The following is a 21,143-nucleotide window of genomic DNA, read 5'->3' on the forward strand; positions in this document are numbered from 1 at the left end:
TTAACAGGGTTCCAACTAAGGCAGCGACCAAAACCCCTTATGAACTTTGGACGGGTAAAAAGCCTAGTCTTAAGCATCTGCACGTTTGGGGATGTCCAGCTGAGGCAAGGCCTTACAAGCCTAATGAAAAAAAACTGGACTCAAGGACGGTTAGTTGTTATTTTATTGGATACTCTGAAAGATCCAGGGGGTACAAGTTTTATGATCCCACGAGTAAGTCGATTTTTGAGTCAGGAAATGACAGGTTCTTTGAGGATGTTGAGTTTGCGAGGGGAGATAAAGTAAGAGATATTGTCTTTGAAGAGGAATATGTAATTATTCCCACAGGTGTCTTGGACATTGGTCAGGATCATGTTCCTCACTTTGACCAAGACACAATACAGGAAGACAATATTAGAGATCCTCTCATTCCAGATGAACAAACTCAAGCACCTCCAGAACCTATGCCATTAAGGAGATCCACTAGAGAGCGGAGAAATGCAGTGCCAGATGATTACATTGTATTTCTTCAAGAACATGAGGCAGACATTGGATTGATGGAGGATGATCCTATTAACTTCCGTCAAGCCATGGAAAGTTCTAACTCTTAAAAAGTGGAATGATGCCATGAATGAGGAGATAAAGTCCATGAAGGACAATGACGTATGGGATCTTGTCCCATTGCCTAAAGGTACGAAGCCCATTGGTTGCAAATGAATATTTAAAACCAAGAGGGATTCGAAAGGCAATGTGGAAAGATATAAGGCTCGTCTTGTCGCTAAAGGCTTTACACAGAAAGAAGGCATTGATTATAAAGAGACTTTCTCTCCGGTTTCTTCGAAAGACTCTTTAAGGATTATAATGGCTTTGGTGGCGCATTTCGATCTTGAGCTTCATCAGATGGATGTAAAGACTGCGTTTCTAAATGGTGACATTGATGAAACGATTTATACGGTGCAGCCAGAAAATTTTGTATCCAAAGACACAAATAATATGGTTTGCAAATTAAAGAAATCCATCTATGGGCTCAAGCAAGCATCTCGACAATGGTATTTCAAATTTCATCAAGTGATCATCTCGTTTGGTTTTGAGATGAATTTGATCGATGATTGTGTGTACCATAAGTTCAGTGGGAGTAAGCATATTTTTCTGGTTTTATATGTTGATGAGATTCTGCTCGCTAGCAACGATATAGAGTTGTTGCATGAAACCAAGAGATTTCTAGCTAAGAATTTTGAGATGAAGGATCTTGGTGATGCATCTTTTGCACTGGGTATTCAGATACATCGGGATCGTTCTCGGGGTATTCTTGGATTATCTCAGAAAGGCTATATCGAGAAAGTTCTCAAGCGATACGGGATGCAAGATTGTAAACCAACAGATACCCCTGTGGCTAAGGGAGACAAATTTAGTCTCAAACAATGCCCAAAGAATGATTTTGAGGAAAAAGAAATGCAGAAGGTTCCCTATGCATCTGCAGTGGGGAGTCTGATGTATGCTCAGGTTTGTACACGTCCAGATATTGCGTACGTGACAGGAATGTTGGGACGATATTTAAGTAATCCAGGAGTGGAACATTGGAAAGCAGTCAAAAGGGTTTTACGGTACCTACAGAGAACAAAAGATTACATGCTCATATATCGGAGGTTGGATCAGCTTGAGATCATTGGGTATACTGACTCCGATTTTGCTGGATGCCAAGATAGTATGAAATCTACGTCGGGCTACATCTATCTCCTTGCTGGAGGTTTCATTTCCTGGAAGAGTGCTAAACAGTCACTTATAGCCTCTTCCACCATGGCAGCTGAGTTTGTAGCGTGTTATGAGGCATCCAATCATGGAATATGGCTGCAAAATTTTGTCACGGGACTGCGCATTGTTGATGGCATTGAAAGGCCACTAAGATTACATTGTGACAATAAATCAGCAGTTATGTATTCCAATAACAACAGGAGCTCGACGAAGTCAAAGCACATTGACATCAAGTTTCTTGGTTGTTAAAGAAAGAATTCAGAGTGGAAAGTTGCCTATTGAGCATATCGGTACAAACTCCATGGTTGCGGATCCGCTTACTAAGGGACTACCACCCAAACAGTTTCATGAGCATACTGCTAGTATGGGTGTTATGTCAATTGAGGAAATCCAGTTTTAGTGGGAGTTTGTTGTTTTAAATGCTTTTCAGTTGTAGACATTTTCAGTTACAGTTATGTAAATTTATTTTCTGCAGAAATAAATTTCAAGTTAAGTCACACTCTGATTATTATTTAAAGTTTGATCTCAATAAGGTTAAAGAGAGGACCAGTTGGAAATAGGCATGTTACGGTCACATTGCATGAAATTTCCATGCTACACATCCACTTCATGATCCATGTCATTCAGTTGTGTTGGCATATGTGACCATTGATGGGTCTAGTTACCTTGAGTGTAGCGAAGACTGCTTTGATCCTATGTTGATGTGATTGATGGACCGGATTGGTTATAGATACATTTCGGAATGACAACAATTTTGAGCTCATAAGGTTATTTTCACAAACATAATTATAAAGTTGCACATATAGCCCAAGTGGGAGATTGTTGGATCAATTATTTATATGGGCTTATATGTGAATAATTATATGTTGTGGGTTGTCTATTAAGTTAAGCCAAAAATAAAGTGATCAATTAATGGTTCGGGTTATTGGGCTTTAATGTATCTAATGGGTTGTGGGCCTTTAATGTGTAGAGACATAAGTGTAATTTCTGTTTTTATGATGGGCTAAAACAGAAATATCAGAAAATATTGGTAAACATTATCTATAAATATGGGTCATGGTCCCCAGATCTCGCGTTATCACTTTCACTATTCTCTCCCCCATTAAGAAAATAGTTCTGAAGAGAAACTAAAGGATTCTCTCAAGGAAAGAGCGCGTAGATCTGGAAGATCAAGACACGTTTTAAAGAATTCAGGATTATGGCTTCAGGTACGCTTCCGCTTAAGATTTCAGTCAAATTCTTGATGATTTATTATGATGGATTATGCGGTTTATAGGTTTTCCCCAACATGAGAATAATCTTAAGTCAAAATATTTCGAAAGAATTTTAAATTCCTTTCTAGACTCTAAACTCGAACCTAACAAATATTTTAATTATTAAACTTTTTATTGATTATAATCCGGAGGTTGCAAGAAACATCGGTTAAAATTAGATAGGGTTGGAGTTAAAAAAAGAAAAAAGAAAAAGAAAAAAAGAAGAGGATTAAGATAATTTCAAAATTTTCTTACTCTGTCGGATTCTTATTCAAACTCATATCTTAAATCTAACTAAACTCATTTTTTTTGTGTAATTGGAAATAAACTCCTTGAGAAAAGTAGGTGTGTGCAATCGGCCCGAACCGAACGAACAGAAAATACCGAAACTGAACAAATCGATTTTTTTACCAATCAAACCGACCAATTTTAGCTATAAAAATCAATTAAACTGAACTAATAAAATTTCGGTCAATAACCGAAATAATCAATAAGTTTTTATAAAAAAATTGTTTTTTTCTCTATAATAAGTTGATGAATAATTATAATGATTTAGGACTTGTAATAATAAAATTGAACTTCAAATGTTTAAAGCCCAATAATTTTTTTATATATGTTTAAAGCTCAATACAAAAAAAAAAAAAAAAAAATTGTAAAAAGTTCGACCCAATAATAATTATATATATAAATTATTGGTAATCCAAATTTTACATTCAAAACTAAAACCGAACCAACTGCTATCTTATTTTTTAAATAAACAACAATTTGACCGAACCGAAATACCAATTTTACATTCAAATGTAATATTTCATCATATTAAAGCGAATTATTGTCGAAACTAACTTTTGAGCTTTACTGAGAGATAGTAACAAAGTTTAAAGTTTGTTTTGAATCAAGAAGCATTCTTGTTGGAACTTGAATGTGTGTCGAACTGATCTATGATCCAACAATTTTACGAAATAAATCAAGAGATGGCTGCAAAAATAGTTAAACCTGACTCCATATTGAACCCGTCACGAACCTCGATCAAATTGTTTGTCAGATGGGTCAACCCAGTCAATTGATCTATAAACAGGTCGGGTAATGGGTTTTAATGAACCTGCACGCTGTACTTGATTTTATTGGAAATGAGGCTAACATGTACTTTTGTATGATTTGTTAAAAAAAATTCTGTTAATCGACAGAAATTATCACTTGTTCAAATGACAAAATTAGCTCCCCTCGGAAAAATAAAGATCAAAAGGAGATGGAAGATCTTACCAAATGTTTTTTTTCCAATAAACTACATACATATAAAGGTTTTAGGGAACTTCCAAGCTTAGAAAATACACTCTAAACACAAATATAATGACATTCATGATTGAAAAATTTAGCATAAAATCTTATGAAAGGAACAACATTGGTCTGCATACGCATTAGCCAATTTCAATAGGGGCAGCAAACCATTATAGGCAAGAATTTTGCCAATTCAATGTATCTGACCAAGGATTGAAAGTAACCTCTAAAATTCGAGATAGTTTTTTCTTCCGTCCCAAAAGACATTAAGCATGCGTTGTCTAGTGGATCCAGGACGCGCCCACCATTTTCGCCATGAAGCTATAGCTGTCTGCGGCTGCATCGATCTGAGATACAGGATTTCAATGTCAGTCAAGTCATTATAGAAAGACCGGGTCATCATGACCATCAGATAAGTCTTACTAGTCTTAAACTAGTGGATCTCTCGCCTCTTGATCCCAAATTACACTAGTCATGATTGAAAACTCGAGCAATTAAAACAAATGCAAATCTTAGTTTACCACTTTCTGGGTTGGCATTCCGGCTCCATGCCCTGCCTTACTTTCTATACGTCCTATTATTGGGTTGGTTTGAGGACTTCTTTCCAAGCTTGTGCAGAGAACATGCTGCATCGTCTGTTAGTAAGAACAAACAAGCAAAAGGTCGGTGAATGATTGATGAAAGGTGAAGTCTATAAGTTTAACAAGTTTCTGAAGTTCATCGAATTCATCAGAATCAGTTTGTGCTATTAATAGTGATTATTTTTTACAAGCTTCTGCCTTTCTGAGAGTGGTGAAATAATGGCATAATATAGAACCACAAAGTTCACAGCCATGTAAGGAAGTGTAACCACCAGAAACAAAAATTATGAAAGAGGAAAATGCGATTTTTTAGAACCTTGTGAAGAACGTAACAGAGTCTATAGTTAAAACTTTCAGTAGCAAGTCACGTACCGCCAATAATTTCAGTGAGTGCAGTGGCACAACCCGATCATCATGGTCAGCAGTCAGTATCATGGTGGATGGATACTGAATTAGCTTGTCAGAAGGTTTATCCCAGGGTCGCCTCACATTATGCAGGGGCGAGTACCTGAGGGAACAGTCATGGAAAACAAAAAGAGAATAAAAGCAAATGAACTTAGAGAAGAAAAGAAACCGTGGAGAGAGAATCAAACAAAATTAACTGAAGCAGCTTCAAATTCAAAAACTGCCAAAAAAAAGAACTAATAAACAAACTAAACAAGTTAACTTAAGCACATGTTTTGTGCTAAACAAACATATTAAAAAAATTATAGCACTACAATTTGTATGTTTATTCCCATCACATCATGAAAAACACAAGAAGTTGATTTTCTTTTTCTTTTTGATAAAAGCCAGATAATTTCAAAATTTTTAGAAAAAAGGTAAATAGCTCACTTGATTAGCCAATGAAACTCTTCCTCCTTATCTGAACAGCCATAGTCTGAGGTCCATGCATGGCCTAGTTTAGCGGCAGAAAGTATTTTAAAGACCGTTAAAGACATAGACATAATTTAAGAGCTGAGAGGAGCATTCTTTAAAAAGCTTTCCTCACCAATGGTGAACTTATGAAATCTTAGCATGTCCATAACGCCAACATGAGCAAGAGCACAGCCAAAAAGATCAGGTCTCTGAAGTCACAAGCATCCCATGATTATTGTATTGAGCAACTGAGATAAAAAGTAAGCCGGATAAAGGTGATTAAAAGATGATAGCGAGATATACCTGATTGATGCAAGCCCCAACTAGAAGCCCTCCATTGCTTCCACCTTCAATACACAAGTTTTTGGGCCGAGTATAACCAGCAGAGACAAGATACTCAGCAGCTGATATAAAGTCATCAAAGCAATTCTGCTTCTTTGCTAAAGCTCCAGCTTTGTGCCATTCTTCTCCATATTCTCCCCCTCCACGGATGTTTGCAGAGCAGAAAACAACATCTAAATGTTTTGCCATAACTATACGTCCAACAGTAAAATATGGTGTAATATTGATATTAAATCCACCATATCCATAGAGTAAACAGGGATGTGATCCATCCAGGTCTAGTCCCTTTCTAGACACTATGAATATAGGTACCTTAGTACCATCTTTACTAGTTATAAACACCTGATAAAAAAAACCCAATCAAGAAAATGAAAATATCAAGGATACACATTATTTTTCATCAACTCCTCTTTGCCTTCAAACAAGTGAAACAGGTTTTTTTTTTAATGTGTAATGCAATATAAACATCAAGGTCGTAGACAAAAGCTAAAATTGAAATCTATTTGCAAGAAAAAGTGTCAAATGGAACTCCCACGTAGAAAAAGAAAACTTGTTTTTTTACAACCGATGAAGGCAATTCATAACTGAAAGTAGATTTATCTGCATGGTTTGGGAACTTCACCACGTCAGACTTGAGAAGTGATTCATACCAGCACTGGCTCAGCATCATCTAATGGGATACCACAGAAAAATTAGTTCTAGCATTTCAATTCTAGAGGCATATTTGTAGAGGCCCGTATTTTCGTACTTGAAAATTTGCGGAATAATTTAAAATTTTCTCTTTAAATAAATTAAAATGCCTCATTCATAAAATATACTGATAAAAAGATTCAATATTTAAAGTAGCAAAATAACAACTTAAAATAATTCAACAAAATAAAAACTGAGTCTGGAATAAAAATAATAAGTGCTGAAAATGAGGTCCTCGGGTTCCTACTACTGTCGACCCAAGATGGCTCACCGGTCCCCGCCATCGGTCCCGACCTCATCAGTACCTACAACAATCAAGTCTAGTGAGTCAGCATGCATATATCATGGATAACAAGTAAAAATATCGTAAACATCTGGCGTAACGTAAAATATCATATCATAGAGCGTAACGTGAAAAGTCGTGCCATGAATAATTATAAATACGTGCATAACTGAAAAATCGTAAGTGAAATGTTTGCTCGACAGAGCCCTGTCATAAAATAGCATATCATAATTTTATGTTGAGAATATGTTCTACGCAAGTGGCCCATAACATGAACTGAATCGTCTGATCAGAACCACAGTATACTGGGCGGTAGAGATCATCACAGCCCTTGGACTGGATATCCGTACCCATACATGAACATGAACCGGTCAGTAGCCACCGGATGAAGTAATAATCCCATGATAAGCTGCAGTCCCATGAGCGTGAGGTGGCCACCAGCAATATCGCATATATCTCAAAAAATGAAACTTTTATATTTTACGCACGTACTATAATTAAAATCCTGTCTTATTTTACCGAATGGGTTGGATCGTTCCCAGGCTCGCTGCGACCTAAATCTAACATGAAAAACATGCAAATAACTTAACTTGACCAACGCTTCAAAATCGAACTAAAAACGAGACTATTACGCCCAACAAACTTAATATTTTACCATGACTCCGTACCAACTCGAACCAACATCGAACCATCATTTAGTCATGATTAAAATACACCTAAAAATACTGGAAAATAATTACCAAGGGCTGTAATACACGAAAATTGTGCATGGAGGCCAAAATCATGAAACGCTCTTTCGAGAGTCACTTTGGCACATTGCACCGTAAATTCTCGTACGACCTCTAAACTTAACCAAATCAGAAACGGCCAAAAACATGACCTTCCTAACTTGATGAGGTACTGTCCAGTCCAAGGCCATATGCTAAAAGCCAACCAAGAACTCAAACGAGCCTCTGAACCGAAGCACAAAGTTGCTGTCAAGAAAATTACAGCAGCAGCTGTTGCGCTTCCTTGCGTCGTTTGCAAGGCTAATGGCCATTGGGGCTTGAACCACCGACCAGAGCCTCTTGCCAACATCCTAAGGTATGGTTTGAACCATGGCTAAGGGCCCTAGGCCAACCACAATTCCAGCAAACACCTACGACAATACAAGCTTCACCCGAGAACACACACATGGCACGCGTGGGGGTGTTGCTTGTTTTGCTGTCAAATGAAGGATCCAATGGCTATGAGGTTAACCATGGTCCATGCTAGACATGCTAAGGTGTTGCATGAGTCATGGCTAAGGGCTAGAAGCCAACCACAACCCACTTGACACCATAAATTCGAAACTCAACACACACAACCAAAACCAGAAAATGAATAACGATGGGGTGCTGTTCTTGTTTTATTTTTTTTTAAACCGATGGGAACGTGAACCAAGCCATGAAAGGGCATCTTGGTCACGTCCTAGGCATGTCAAGAGCCAACCAAGATTCGAACCTCCGTGTACAAACCGAAAACCAGAATTTCGAGACACCAAAATGCACCATGGACGAGTTGCTGTCCATTCGTGTTGCTGGGGGGGGGGGGGGGGGGAGGCTTTAACCAATGGACAAATCCCTTCCTAACACACCCTATATCATGTCTATAAGCAGCCTTGAGCCCCTGGAAATCGAGCCAACCCTGAAACCACAAAAACATCAAAACCGTGAGAGCATAGGTGGAAACGGAAAAATTCTGCACCATATTTTCGAAAATTCCTTGACATGATTTCGGTTTTGCTTCAAAATTTAAGAACAAATATGGTTTAAAAATATGTATATGACTTGATTGAAGAGCAAGGGATAATATAAACATGCCTTGGATTTGTTTGAAACGAAAACAGATCAATACGACGACGCGGCGCGGCGGAGACAGAGTCCTCTTTTCTTACTTGTTTTTCTCTCTTATTTTCTCACGATTTTCTCTTGTGCTCTCTCGATTTTCCTCTATGAAAATGCTCTGAATTTTCGAGAATGGTGAGGGAGAAAATGTCTAGGAGAGGAAGGGAAAGTCTACCAATTAAATGGGATGGAATGGCAAGATTAAAAAATCTTTCTATCTAGAGTTTGAGAGATAAGGAAGTTGCTATGATATCAAGGGATTTGAGGGGGATATGTGGGAGGTGTTGGCCGAATTCTAGTCTAGGTTTAAGGTAGAAAATTGTTTATTTGTTTAATTATTGAAGATTAAATGGTGAGGGAATTATCTACCAAGAATGGATTAAGGAAATGAATCAAGTGGTGAGTTGTCTACTATTTTAAATCTTTTAGGGGTGATGGCCGAAAATTACTAGATAAAATGGGTAGGAAAATTGCTTAATTAATAATTATTGAGGATTTAAAGTTGAAGGAATTATCTATGCCATGAAAGGATTAAGGAAATATATAAGAATGGAGAGTTGCCAAAAGTTTTTAAATTTAAATGTGTAGTGGCCGAAAATTGTTTGATAAAGGAGGAAAAATATTGCTTAAATATTGTATTTTAAATCTTTAAAGTTTTATCTACTCATTAAGTATTTTAGTGAATAAATAAATTAATTATTGAACCTAAAAGAATTATTTACTATTTATCTCAAATTACTTAAATAAATCCTTTAAACATTATTTTACATTAAATTAACTTATTATTTATCTTAAATAAATTCTAGGAATATTTTCTCATTATTAAAATTTATCTCTTTACTTTAACTCCAGTCCGGCCTCACTTATTTAACTGAAAAGATAAAATTATACTCATGTGATTTAAAATAAATAATCAAGACTAAATAACTTTAAAATGCCTAAAAATAAAGAAATCATTTTTAATTTAAATACTGGACATTATGCATGGCTTAGACGTAGTCTGGTTTAACGAGTTCTACAACTCTCCCTCCCTTGAAAGAAATTTCGTCATCGAAATTAAAACTTACCGAATAACTCGGGATACCGACTCCTCATCTCTGGCTCAGATTCCCACGTAGCTTCCTCCTCTGAATGATTAAGCCATTTGACTTTCACTCGCTTAACCATCTTGTTCCGAAGCTTCTTCTCCTGTCTGTCTAAGATTTGCACTGGTCTCTCTTCATAAGACAGGTTCGGAGTGAGCTACAACGGTTCAAAATTCAGGACATGCGAAGGATTCGCCATATACTTCCTCAGCATAGAGACGTGGAACACATTGTGTACTCCGGCCAGATTCGGCGGAAGAGGCAACACGATAAGCTAGCGTCCCAACCCTGTCGAGGATCTCAAACTGGTCCGATGAATCTCGGACTGAGCTTTCCTTTCTTCCCAAATCGCATGACACCCTTCATAGGTGCTACCTTCACAAAAACATGGTCGCCAACAGCAAACTCTAGATTTCTCCTCCTCTGATCCGCATAACTCTTCTGTCGACTCTGAGCAGTCCTCATCCTATCGCGGATCTTGACTACTACATCGGCAGCCTGTTGAATGATCTCCGGACCCAATTCCGTTCTCTCCCCTACTTCATCCCAATGAACTGGCGATCTGCACTTACGACCATACAGTGCTTCAAACGGAGCCATACCTATAGACGACTGGAAGCTGTTGTTATAGGTGAACTCTACCAATAGCAAATTCGACTCCCAACTCTCTGAGAAATCCATGACACAAGCACGGAGAAGATCCTCCAAAATCTGGATAACTCTCTCTGACTGACCATCTGTCTGAGGGTGGAAAGCTGTGCTAAACAACAACTTCGTACCCACTGCTGAATGCAGACTCTTCCAAAATGCAGAAGTGAATCTAGGATCTCGGTCAGACACGATAGAACCGGGAATACCATGAAGTCTAAATATCTCTCGGATATACAACTCTGTATACTGAATCATGGTGAAAGTCGTCTTGATAGGCAAGAAGTGCGCTGATTTGGTAAGACGATCAACAATCACCCAGATAGTATTTGATCCTCTGACTCACTTCGACAAACCTACCACGAAGTCCATGGTAATATTCTCCCACTTCCACTCGGGAATAGGAAGAGGCTTGAGCATACCTGCTGGTCTCTGATGCTCCGCTTTCACTAGCTGACACGTCAGACACTCGGATACGAAACGTCTGATATCCTTCTTCATCCCGGGCCACCAATACAACAACTGCAGATCTTTGTACATCTTCGTACTCCCAGGATGAATAGAGTACGGCGACATATGGGCCTTTGATAATATATCTGCTCGAATAAAATCACTGCTAGAAACCCACATTCTGTCTCGGTATCTCACAACACCGTCGCTAACTGTATACAAGACACTGCCATTGGCCTCATCTCTCTGCTTCCACTTTGCCAACTGCTCATCTGCTGACTGCCCACTGCGAATACGGTCTAGAAGAGAAGACTGAATCGTCAAAGTAGATAGACGGGGAACTCAACCTCGAGGATAAGTCTCTGGATCAAACTTCTGCATCTCAGACTGAAGAGGTCCTCGAAATCGCTAGATGAGCCATCACTGCGACTTTCCTGCTCAATGCATCCGCAACTACATTAGCTTTACCCAGGTGGTAGCTAATGTCACAATCATAGTCCTTCACTAGCTCCAACCAACGCCTCTGACGCATATTCAGCTCTTTCTGCGTAAAGAAGTACTTGAGGCTCTTATGGTCGGTAAAGATCTGGCACTTCTCTCCGTACAAATAATGCCTCCAAATCTTCAAGGCAAAAACTACGGCTGCCAACTCTAGATCGTGGGTAGGGTAATTCTTCTCATCCGTAAGTTTGAGAGGGGTTGCCATTTCGTGAACCTGATTGCCAATGATGCGGGAGCTAAGTTGAGACAGTTTATGAATGGTCTACGGCCGATCTTGTGCCGTGATGTTAGGGTGGCTGGCCCTACTACTTATGATGTCGCCGTCTCCAGAGCTCTAGTTGCAGAGCAGGATCTGATTGACAATGAGAGAGATCGCCAGGGCAAGCGACCAGTCCAAGTACCGCACCGCCCTCCTCCTCAGCAGCAGCCACAGAATAAGAGGTCTTTCCACGGTCCACCCAGAAACAGAGGACAGCAGCAGCAGCGGGGACGCGCAGTCCCGAGGACTTTTGAGCACCCAGTCTGCCCTAGGTGCACACGCCGCCATGCTGGAGCGTGTATGTATGGTTCAGGGAAGTGTTACAAGTGTGGTAGTCCAGACCACTTGCTGTAGCAATGCCCATGGGGGAGTCTGCCTGCCCAAGGCAGAGTTTTTGCACTCCATGCAGCGGAGACGAACCCAGACACCATGCTCATGACATGTATCTTAAAGCTTTAAGTTAATATTTGAAATTCAATGTTTTGGGAACCTGGATTAAGATTTTGAACTTAGAATTGTGATAGGATTGCATGCTCTAATCAGTGATACTTTCGGGAATTAGGTTAGAAGAACTTTGACCTTCGCATGTCTATAGGTTAGTTCTTGTGATTATTGGGTTCAGCTTAGTGTTCCAATCTTTCAGGGAGAATTTTTATAGCCGGTTCAGCTACGAATGCCTTGATAGATTCAGGGGCTACTCATTCGTTCATTTCAGAGGCCTTTGCTAATTTCCTCAATGTCAAAACCATTGGGCTAGACGTGGCGTATTCAGTAGTACTACCTTCTGGAGAGGAGCTAGCAGCCACTAATGTGATCCGAGACATAGACCTCGAGCTTCATGGCAATCTTGTTTATGCAGATCTTATCGTTTTGCCGATGCCAGAGTTCGACATCATTCTGGGGATGGACTGGCTATTACGGAACAGGGTTTTGATCGACTTTCAGCGGAGATCTGTTCTAGTCCGACCGCCTGGGATGGCGCAGTTCTTATTCGAGCCAGACAGGTACTTTCATTTACCGCGTTTGATATCATGTGTCCAGGCTAGGAAGCTCATGCATAGAGGGTGTCGAGCGTTCTTAGCGACTTTTATATCCGTTCCCGAGGCACCCAGTCAGTCAGCCTCCGATGTCCCAATTGTTAGGGATTTTCTAGACGTGTTCCCTGACGACGTCTCTGGTATGCCACCCGAGCGAGAGGTGGAGTTTTCTATTGAGCTTATGCCAGGTACGGCTCCGATCTCCAAAGCACCGTACCGATTAGCACCGACAAAGATGGCAGAACTTAAGAAGCAGATTCAGGAACTTCTTGACAAGGAGTTCATTCGCTCGAGTTTTTCACCATGGGGCGCGCCAGTCTTGTTTGTGAAGAAGAAGGATGGCACGATGAGGCTTTGCATTGACTACCGGGAGTTGAACAGGGTTACAGTGAAGAACAAATACCCACTTCCGAGGATTGAAGATCTATTTGATCAGTTACAGGGAGCTTCAGTATTCTCTAAGATCGATCTACGTTCTGGCTATCACCAGTTGAGGGTGAAAGACGCCGATGTTCTCAAGACTGCCTTCAGGACTCGTTATGGCCACTTCAAGTTCCTTGTGATGCCGTTCGGTTTGACGAATGCGCCAGCGATCTTCATGGATCTCATGAATCGCGTATTTCAGCCGTATCTTGATCAGTTTGTGATAGTATTCATAGACGACATTCTCGTCTACTCAAAGAATCAAGAGGATCACAGCAGACATCTGACCGCAGTTTTGCAGACCCTACAGAAGCATAAGTTATTCGCGAAGTTCAGTAAGTGCGAATTCTGGTTAGAGAAGGTGGCGTTCTTAGGCCACATCGTTTCTAGTAGTGGTATTGAGGTAGACCCAACGAAAGTTGCAACAGTCAGAGATTGGGTTGTGCCGCAGAATGCATCAGAGATCCGTAGTTTCCTTGGGCTAGCAGGATATTATCGGAAGTTTATTCAGGGATTCTCCTCTATCGCAGTTCCACTCACGTCGTTGACAAAGAAGAATGTTAAATTTGTGTGGAGCGATGAGTGTCAGAAGAGCTTCGATACTTTGAAGCAAGCTTTTATCTCGGCACCAGTGTTGGCCATGCCGTCGAGGCCCGGAGACTTTAGGTTCAATAATTAATTTAAGTAAATAATTTATTTAAGTAATTTGAGATAAATAGTAAATAATTCTTTTAGATTCAATAATTAATTTATTTATTCACTAAAATACTTAATGAGTAGATAAAACTTTAAAGATTTAAAATACAATATCTAAGCAATATTTTCCCTCCTTTATCAAACAATTTTCGGCCACTACAAATTTAAATTTAAAAACTTTTGGCAACTCTCCAATTCTTATATCTTTCCTTAATCCTTTCATGGCATAGAAAATTCCTTCAACTTTAAATCCTCAATAATTATTAATTAAGCAATTTTCCTACCCATTTTATCTAGTAATTTTCGGCCATCACCCCTAAAAGATTTAAAATAGTAGACAACTCACCACTTGATTCATTTCCTTAATCCATTCTTGTAGATAATTCCCTCACCATTTAATCTTCAATAATTAAACAAATAAACAATTTTCTACCTTGAACCTAGACTAGAATTCGGCCAACACCTCCCCCATATCCCCCTCAAATCCCTTGATATCATAGCAACTTCCTTATCTCTCAAACTCTAGATAGAAAGATTTTTTAATCTTGCCATTCCATCCCATTTAATTGGTAGACTTTCCCTTCCTCTCCTAGACATTTTCTCCCTCACCATTCTCGAAAATTCAGAGCATTTTCATAGAGGAAAAATCGAGAGAGCACAAGAGAAAAATCGTGAGAAAATAAGTGAGAAAAACAAGTAAGAAAAGAGGACTCCGTCTCCGCCGCGCCGCGTCGTCGTATTGATCTGTTTTCGTTTCAAACAAATCCAAGGCATGTTTATATTATCCCTTGCTCTTCAATCAAGTCATATACATATTTTTAAACCATATTTGTTCTTAAATTTTGAAGCAAAACCGAAATCATGTCAAGGAATTTTCGAAAATATGGTGCAGAATTTTTCCGTTTCCACCTATGCTCTCACGGTTTTGATGTTTTTGTGGTTTCAGGGTTGGATCGATTTCCAGGGGCTCAAGGCTGCTTATAGACATGATATAGGGTGTGTTAGGAAGGGATTTGTCCATTGGTTAAAGCCTTTCCCCCCCCCCAGCAACACGAATGGACAGCAACTCGTCCATGGTGCATTTTGGTGTCTCGAAATTCTGGTTTTCGGTTTGTACAGGGAGGTTCGAATCTTGGTTGGCTTTTGGGCCTGTAACCATGGTTGGAACCCTTCCTTGACATGCCTAGGACGTGACCAAGATGCCCTTTCATGGCTTGGTTCACGTTCCCATCGGTTTTAAAAAAAAATAAAACAAGAACAGCACCCCATCGTTATTCATTTTCTGGTTTTGGTTGTGTGTGTTGAGTTTCGAATTTATGGTGTCAAGTGGGATTGTGGTTGGCTTCTAGCCCTTAGCCATGACTCATGCAACACCTTAGCATGTCTAGCATGGACCATGGTTAACCTCATAGCCATTGGATCCTTCATTTGACAGCAACACCCCCACGCGTGCCATGTGTGTGTTCTCGGGTGAAGCTTGAATTGTCGTAGGTGTTGGCTGGAATTGTGGTTGGCCTAGGGCCCTTAGCCATGGTTCAAACCATACCTTAGGAAGTTGGCAAGAGGCTCTGGTCGGTGGTTCAAGCCCCAATGGCCATTAGCCTTGCAAACGACGCAAGGAAGCGCAACAGCTGCTGCTGTAATTTTCTTGACAGCAACTTTGTGCTTCGGTTCAGAGGCTCGTTTGAGTTCTTTGTTGGCTTTTAGCCTATGGCCTTGGACTGGACAGTGCCTTATTGAGTTAGGAAGGTCATGTTTTTGGCCGTTCGTGATTTGGTTAAGTTTAGAAGTCGTACGAGAATTTACGGTGCGATGTGCCAAAGTGACTCTCGAAAGAGCGTTTCATGATTTTGGCCTCCATGCACAATTTTCGTGTATTACAGCCCTTGGTAATTATTTTCCAATATTTTTAGGTGTATTTTAATCATGACTAAATGATGGTTCGATGTTGGTTCGGGTTGGTACGGAGTCATGGTAAAATATTAAGTTTGTTGGGCGTAATAGTCTCGTTTTTAGTTCGATTTTGAAGCGTTGGTCAAGTTAAGTCATTTGCATGTTTTTCATGTTAGATTTAGGTCGCAGCGAGCCTGGGAACGATCCAACCCATTCGGTAAAATAATCCAGGATTTTAATTATAGTACGTGCGTAAAATATAAAAGTTTCATTTTTTGAGATATATGCGATATTGCTTGTGGCCACCTCACGCTCATGGGATTGCAGCTTATCACGGGATTATTACCTCATCCGGTGGCTACTGACCGGTTCATGTTCATGTATGGGTACGGATATCCAGTCCAAGGGATGTGATGATCTCTACCGCCCAATATACTGTGGTTTAGTCTGATCAGACGATTCAGTTCATGTTATGGGCCACTTGCGTAGAACATATTCTCAACAGAAAATTATGATATGCTATTTTATGACAGGGCTCTGTCGAGCAAACATTTCACTTACGATTTTTCAGTTATGCACGTATTTATAATTATTCATGGCACGACTTTTCACGTTACGCTCTATGATATGATATTTTACGTTACGCCAGATGTTTACGATATTTTTACTTGTTATCCATGATATATGCATGCTGAGTCTTTAGACTCACTAGACTTGATTGTTAGTAGATACTGATGAGGTCGGGACCGAGGACGGGGACCAGTGAGCCATCTTAGGGTCGACAGTAGTAGGAACCCGAGGACCTCATTTTCAGCACTTATTATTTTTATTCCAGACTCAGTTTTTATTTTGTTGAATTATTTTAAGTTATTATTTTGAAAACATTATTTACTTCCGCTGCTACTTTAAACATTGAATCTTTTTATTAGTATATTTTATGAATGAGGCATTTTAATTTATTTAAAGAGAAAATTTAAATTATTCCGCAAATTTTCAAGTACGAAAATACGGGCCTCTACAATATTTGGTGAAGTTCCCAAACCAAGGAGATAAAGTGTAGTTTTAATAGCGAGTTTCTTTGTACAATCAGTAATACTAAGTGGGACACCACAGAAAAAAATAATAATATCTTTTCACTCAACCAAGATGTATGGGTTTAGAATTTGAAAGTAGAAATGGTATCTCATACTGTATTCTCGCTGAGACAAGGGACTAAAAAAAGGCCTTTTGGAATGCAGGTAGCATTTGACCTGGAGGTGTATGAGTCTATGACAGTGAGTTATGGGTGCTTCATTTGCCCCAAAAATGGCCCATCATTGGACAAAGCGAACTCACACCATTGATTCGATAAGAAGGCTTTCCCTAACATGAAAGACTTTGAATATTTTTAACAATCATATCTTAAAACTCTAATAAAAATGTGAAACAATTAATGACAAAAGCGTCTCATGCGTCCCAACTAGCTCTAATGCTTTAATTTCTCGATTTATTTATTTTTTCTATTTTATTTTCTACTACTTCAAAATTCTGTCTGATTTTAAGGGGATATCTCAGTGATTATCTACACTTTACTAAGCTTTAAACTTATTACAGATACACTAGTAAGCTTAGTTAAAAGGGATTGTAATAAGCTAAAGCTTCTTACACTTTCAACTAATTCTCCTTACTCTTCCCTCTAAAAATCAAATTAATCTAACTTATTTTCGTGCCCTAATTTTTTTCTTTTACTTCAACTCTCAAGAACAATTCATTGATAATCCCCATTTTTTCATCCTAGTTATGTGATTGACATCTCAATATTTTTCTTCCACGGTATTTTCTAGTTTTGAATCTGTTAGATTGCTAATTTCATTTTCTATCATTTAGTAATTTAAAGTACAAGTTTTTAAAAAGATGTAAATGATTTTCTTAGCAATTTTGTCTTTTAAAAAACTAACCTGAAGTAAAAATTAAAGGAACTTATAAACATTTCAAATTTCTCCAACGTGTATGACACAGAACCACAATATCACAACAAAACAGAAAAGTTTTAACAAGGTGTTGTTCTGTCGCAAAACTGCAAATGCTCAATAAATTATTTACCTGACTGGTTTCAAACTCATTCCTGTCAAAGCCAGGCACAACAATTTCACGAAAGATTCTCATCTCTGGGACGTCAGCTTCTAGGTTGCACGTATATATAATTCCCGGGATAAGAAAGCTTGTAAACCCTATAAAAATAATGCTGTCTTTCCGTCTTGAAGAAATCTCAGATACTGATCCAATTTCCAGTGGTAGGAAGTGCAGAAAGGTACCAGTTTTCAAGTCCCTTAACTGCAAAACATTTTTCACATCACTCAAATAATTCACCACAATCTGATTTCCATTAACGGCCACAGCAGATTCAAGCACGTCTTTTTTATCTTCTTGAAGTACTTCAGTCCAAAGACTGGGTTCTTTCAAATCAACTCGGATTAGCTTGTTTCTAGGAGCATCCTTGTTAGTAAAGAATGTGAAAACTGTGTCATCATTTGCGACATATCCATATGAAGCATCAAAGTTATCAACAAGCCTGACAAAAGGAAGCAAGTCCTTCTTCCCTCTATAACCTTCAAGCCCGTTGGGGAGCACTGACATATCGCAGTAATAAACCTTGTTGACAGGATCACAATTTTCAAAAGTGTACAAAAGTACGTACTGCAAATTCAAAAATAAACAAAAATCAGTGATTAGTTCCAAAGTGAATGAGATATTAAGTCAGCGTAAAGTATAAGGAAAATTATTTGTTACTCAAACCACACGACTAACTGAAGCTTAAACAACTTTTAAAAATAATATAAAAATCTCTAATTGCACCTAGAGATTGGATAAGGATTATGAAATAACGCATTTTTACAAATAATATCAGATCTATAAGTGTCCATTATAAGGCTGTTCAACAGGTTCAATTTAGAAAAAAATCAGCCATCGTCTCTTGCTGTGCCATGCAGACATCACAAACGTAATGTCATATCATGATCAACAATTGTACAAAAATAATAACTTTTCAACTCCTAAAAATTTGATATATATTGTTATTTTCGGATAACATGAATTGATGTAACTGCCTCTTAGCAACCATACTTTTGTGCCTATATTTAATTATTATTAAATTGTGACCACAAAATTAAAAAATAACAACGCCAGACAGTTCACACTTTATTCGGATCCCCCTGGTGAAATCAAAACTATTACCTTCCCATCCTCACTAACTGAGGCTGACCGTGTATTTTTGGGATTGTCGGGATCATTCCAACATAGGATATCTTCCCACTGATCAGTACCCAAAAAATGATAATACAGTTCATGGTGCAGGTTGGCATTAGTCTCTGTGCCAGCATCCAATATATCTTCTTCCCTTTAAAAAAAATCTTTCAGAACGTCACAATCACAACTAACCTTTAGTACAAAATAACACAATAGAACAACCCAAATGGTAAATCCACAAAACATCAATTCCAAATTAATTGCTTAAGGCGCTTCCAAATTTTCTACTTTTCATGACAGGTTAATGTCGAAACTCAATAGGAGCTAAAGATCAGTCAATCAATTTGTCATCTTATAGAAAATTTTTGATACCTATTAAATGCTTCGTAGAAATATGTTTTGCATGAAAAAATCCTTACGAAGGAGCTGGATATCGGCTGTAGAAAAAACCTTTACTATCATGAGTCCAGCTAATTGCTGAAAACTTAACCTGTAACAAAAAAACGCATATCCAGCTTGATCAACACATTTCAACAAGCATAACCCCATCTAAGATTCTTTTTCAAGGTAAAAAAGCGAATAGAATAATCATGAAACCAGTACCCATGAAATGGCGTAAGGCTCAGTACTCTTATCCTCAATTCGCATAACTTTAATAGTAACCCAATCGCTTCCACTCGAACTAATGCCATACGCCAAGTACTTAGCATCCTCACTCACTGCATGTACACTCAGAGCCACGGTTCCGTCTTCACTTAATGTGTTAGGATCAAGCAAAACCTCGGGTTCTTCATCCAAACCATCCTATAACATAGTCTAAGCTTAAAACTCAACATGAAAAGAATCGTATGCAGCCAAAAAAATGTCATTCAGGAACCTGAACATATAGAGCTTTCTGTGCCTGCAGACCGGTGTTATGGAAATAAAAGTACTTGTCACCAGCCCTAAATGGAGCATCATACTTGGGAAAGTCGTATAACTTAGTGAGCTTCTCACGGAGTTTTTCCCTAGTTTCGCATGTTTCGAGCACAGAATCAGTCAATTTCATCCTGCTTTTCCACGAACTCTTTGGTCTCCTCGGAATCAGGATCCTCAAGCCTAACCACAACGGTAAAAATTCACTAAACTAAACAGGAAAAGACACACAAATCCTCTAATATCAAAAGTAAGGAATCGAACTTCATAAAGTTCTTCCAAAATAATCAATAAAAATCCCATTTTGCAGCATTTAAACCACATATTCCACTTCTTTACTGCCAGATTTCGATGCATTATGATACCGTTCTTAAAGGACCGGTGACTAAATCTGATATTCAAAAGTAAAGAATCAAACTTTAATTAAATTCTTCCAAAACAATCAAACATATTCCATTTCTCAGAATTTAAACGCCATAATTCCACTTCTATACCGCCAGATTATTACGACTTCCACCGATAATGGTCGGGATGCTAAAACCGACATTAAAAGAAAAGAATCAAGCTTTCATTAAATTCTTCCAAAATAATCAATCAATATTCCATTTTCCAGAATTTAAACTACACATTCCACTTATTTACCGCCAGATTTCAACGAATTACGATTACCATCGATAAGGGTCGGGGACTAAAACCCCGTGATAATCATCAACCACAGAATCATCCCGTCGAGGCGTCGGGTACTGCAGTTGCCCGTCAAATGCGGATAGGGATCCCATTTCCGGGTGCGTGGACAAAGAACGCAAGCGAAGAGGGGAGTAGCGTTGCCTTATCGCTGAGAAAAGTACCAGAGATCGCTCCTGTTCGTTAAAATGCCTCGGATAAGTAGCGAACGACAAATTGCAACGGGTGCCGGGATAAATCAGGCGGCTAATGTGTGGGACAAGCGAACGTAGGAGCATTCTTTAGTACTTACTACAAAAGGTTTTGGAGAAGTTGCAATGAAATTACCAAGTTAGTTCGGGCTTCAACATTGGTGGTTTTCAAAATTTTCCTCATTTAATATTTTTCCCAATTTTTAAAATAATTAATATTAAAGAAATATAAACAAAAAAATAATATTTAGACCTGTC

The 21,143-nt window shown here is 38.7% G+C and overlaps 1 protein-coding gene across 1 annotated transcript; it reads right to left on the bottom strand.

Annotated features, from left to right (window-relative positions):
* Positions 1–4,238: 4,238 nt before the first annotated feature.
* Positions 4,239–21,015, bottom strand: LOC142520453 (uncharacterized). The gene is given in 13 exon segments (XM_075623427.1): positions 4,239–4,606; positions 4,781–4,894; positions 5,213–5,348; positions 5,675–5,738; positions 5,832–5,907; positions 6,002–6,382; positions 17,953–18,546; positions 19,084–19,246; positions 19,515–19,585; positions 19,699–19,899; positions 19,973–20,143; positions 20,145–20,193; positions 20,680–21,015. Coding segments are annotated over 13 exon segments (2,379 nt in total). The 5' UTR covers positions 20,973–21,015; the 3' UTR covers positions 4,239–4,540.
* Positions 21,016–21,143: the final 128 nt, after the last annotated feature.

Source organism: Primulina tabacum, chromosome 12, assembly GCF_025594145.1.
Source record: "Primulina tabacum isolate GXHZ01 chromosome 12, ASM2559414v2, whole genome shotgun sequence".
NCBI lineage: Eukaryota > Viridiplantae > Streptophyta > Magnoliopsida > Lamiales > Gesneriaceae > Primulina > Primulina tabacum.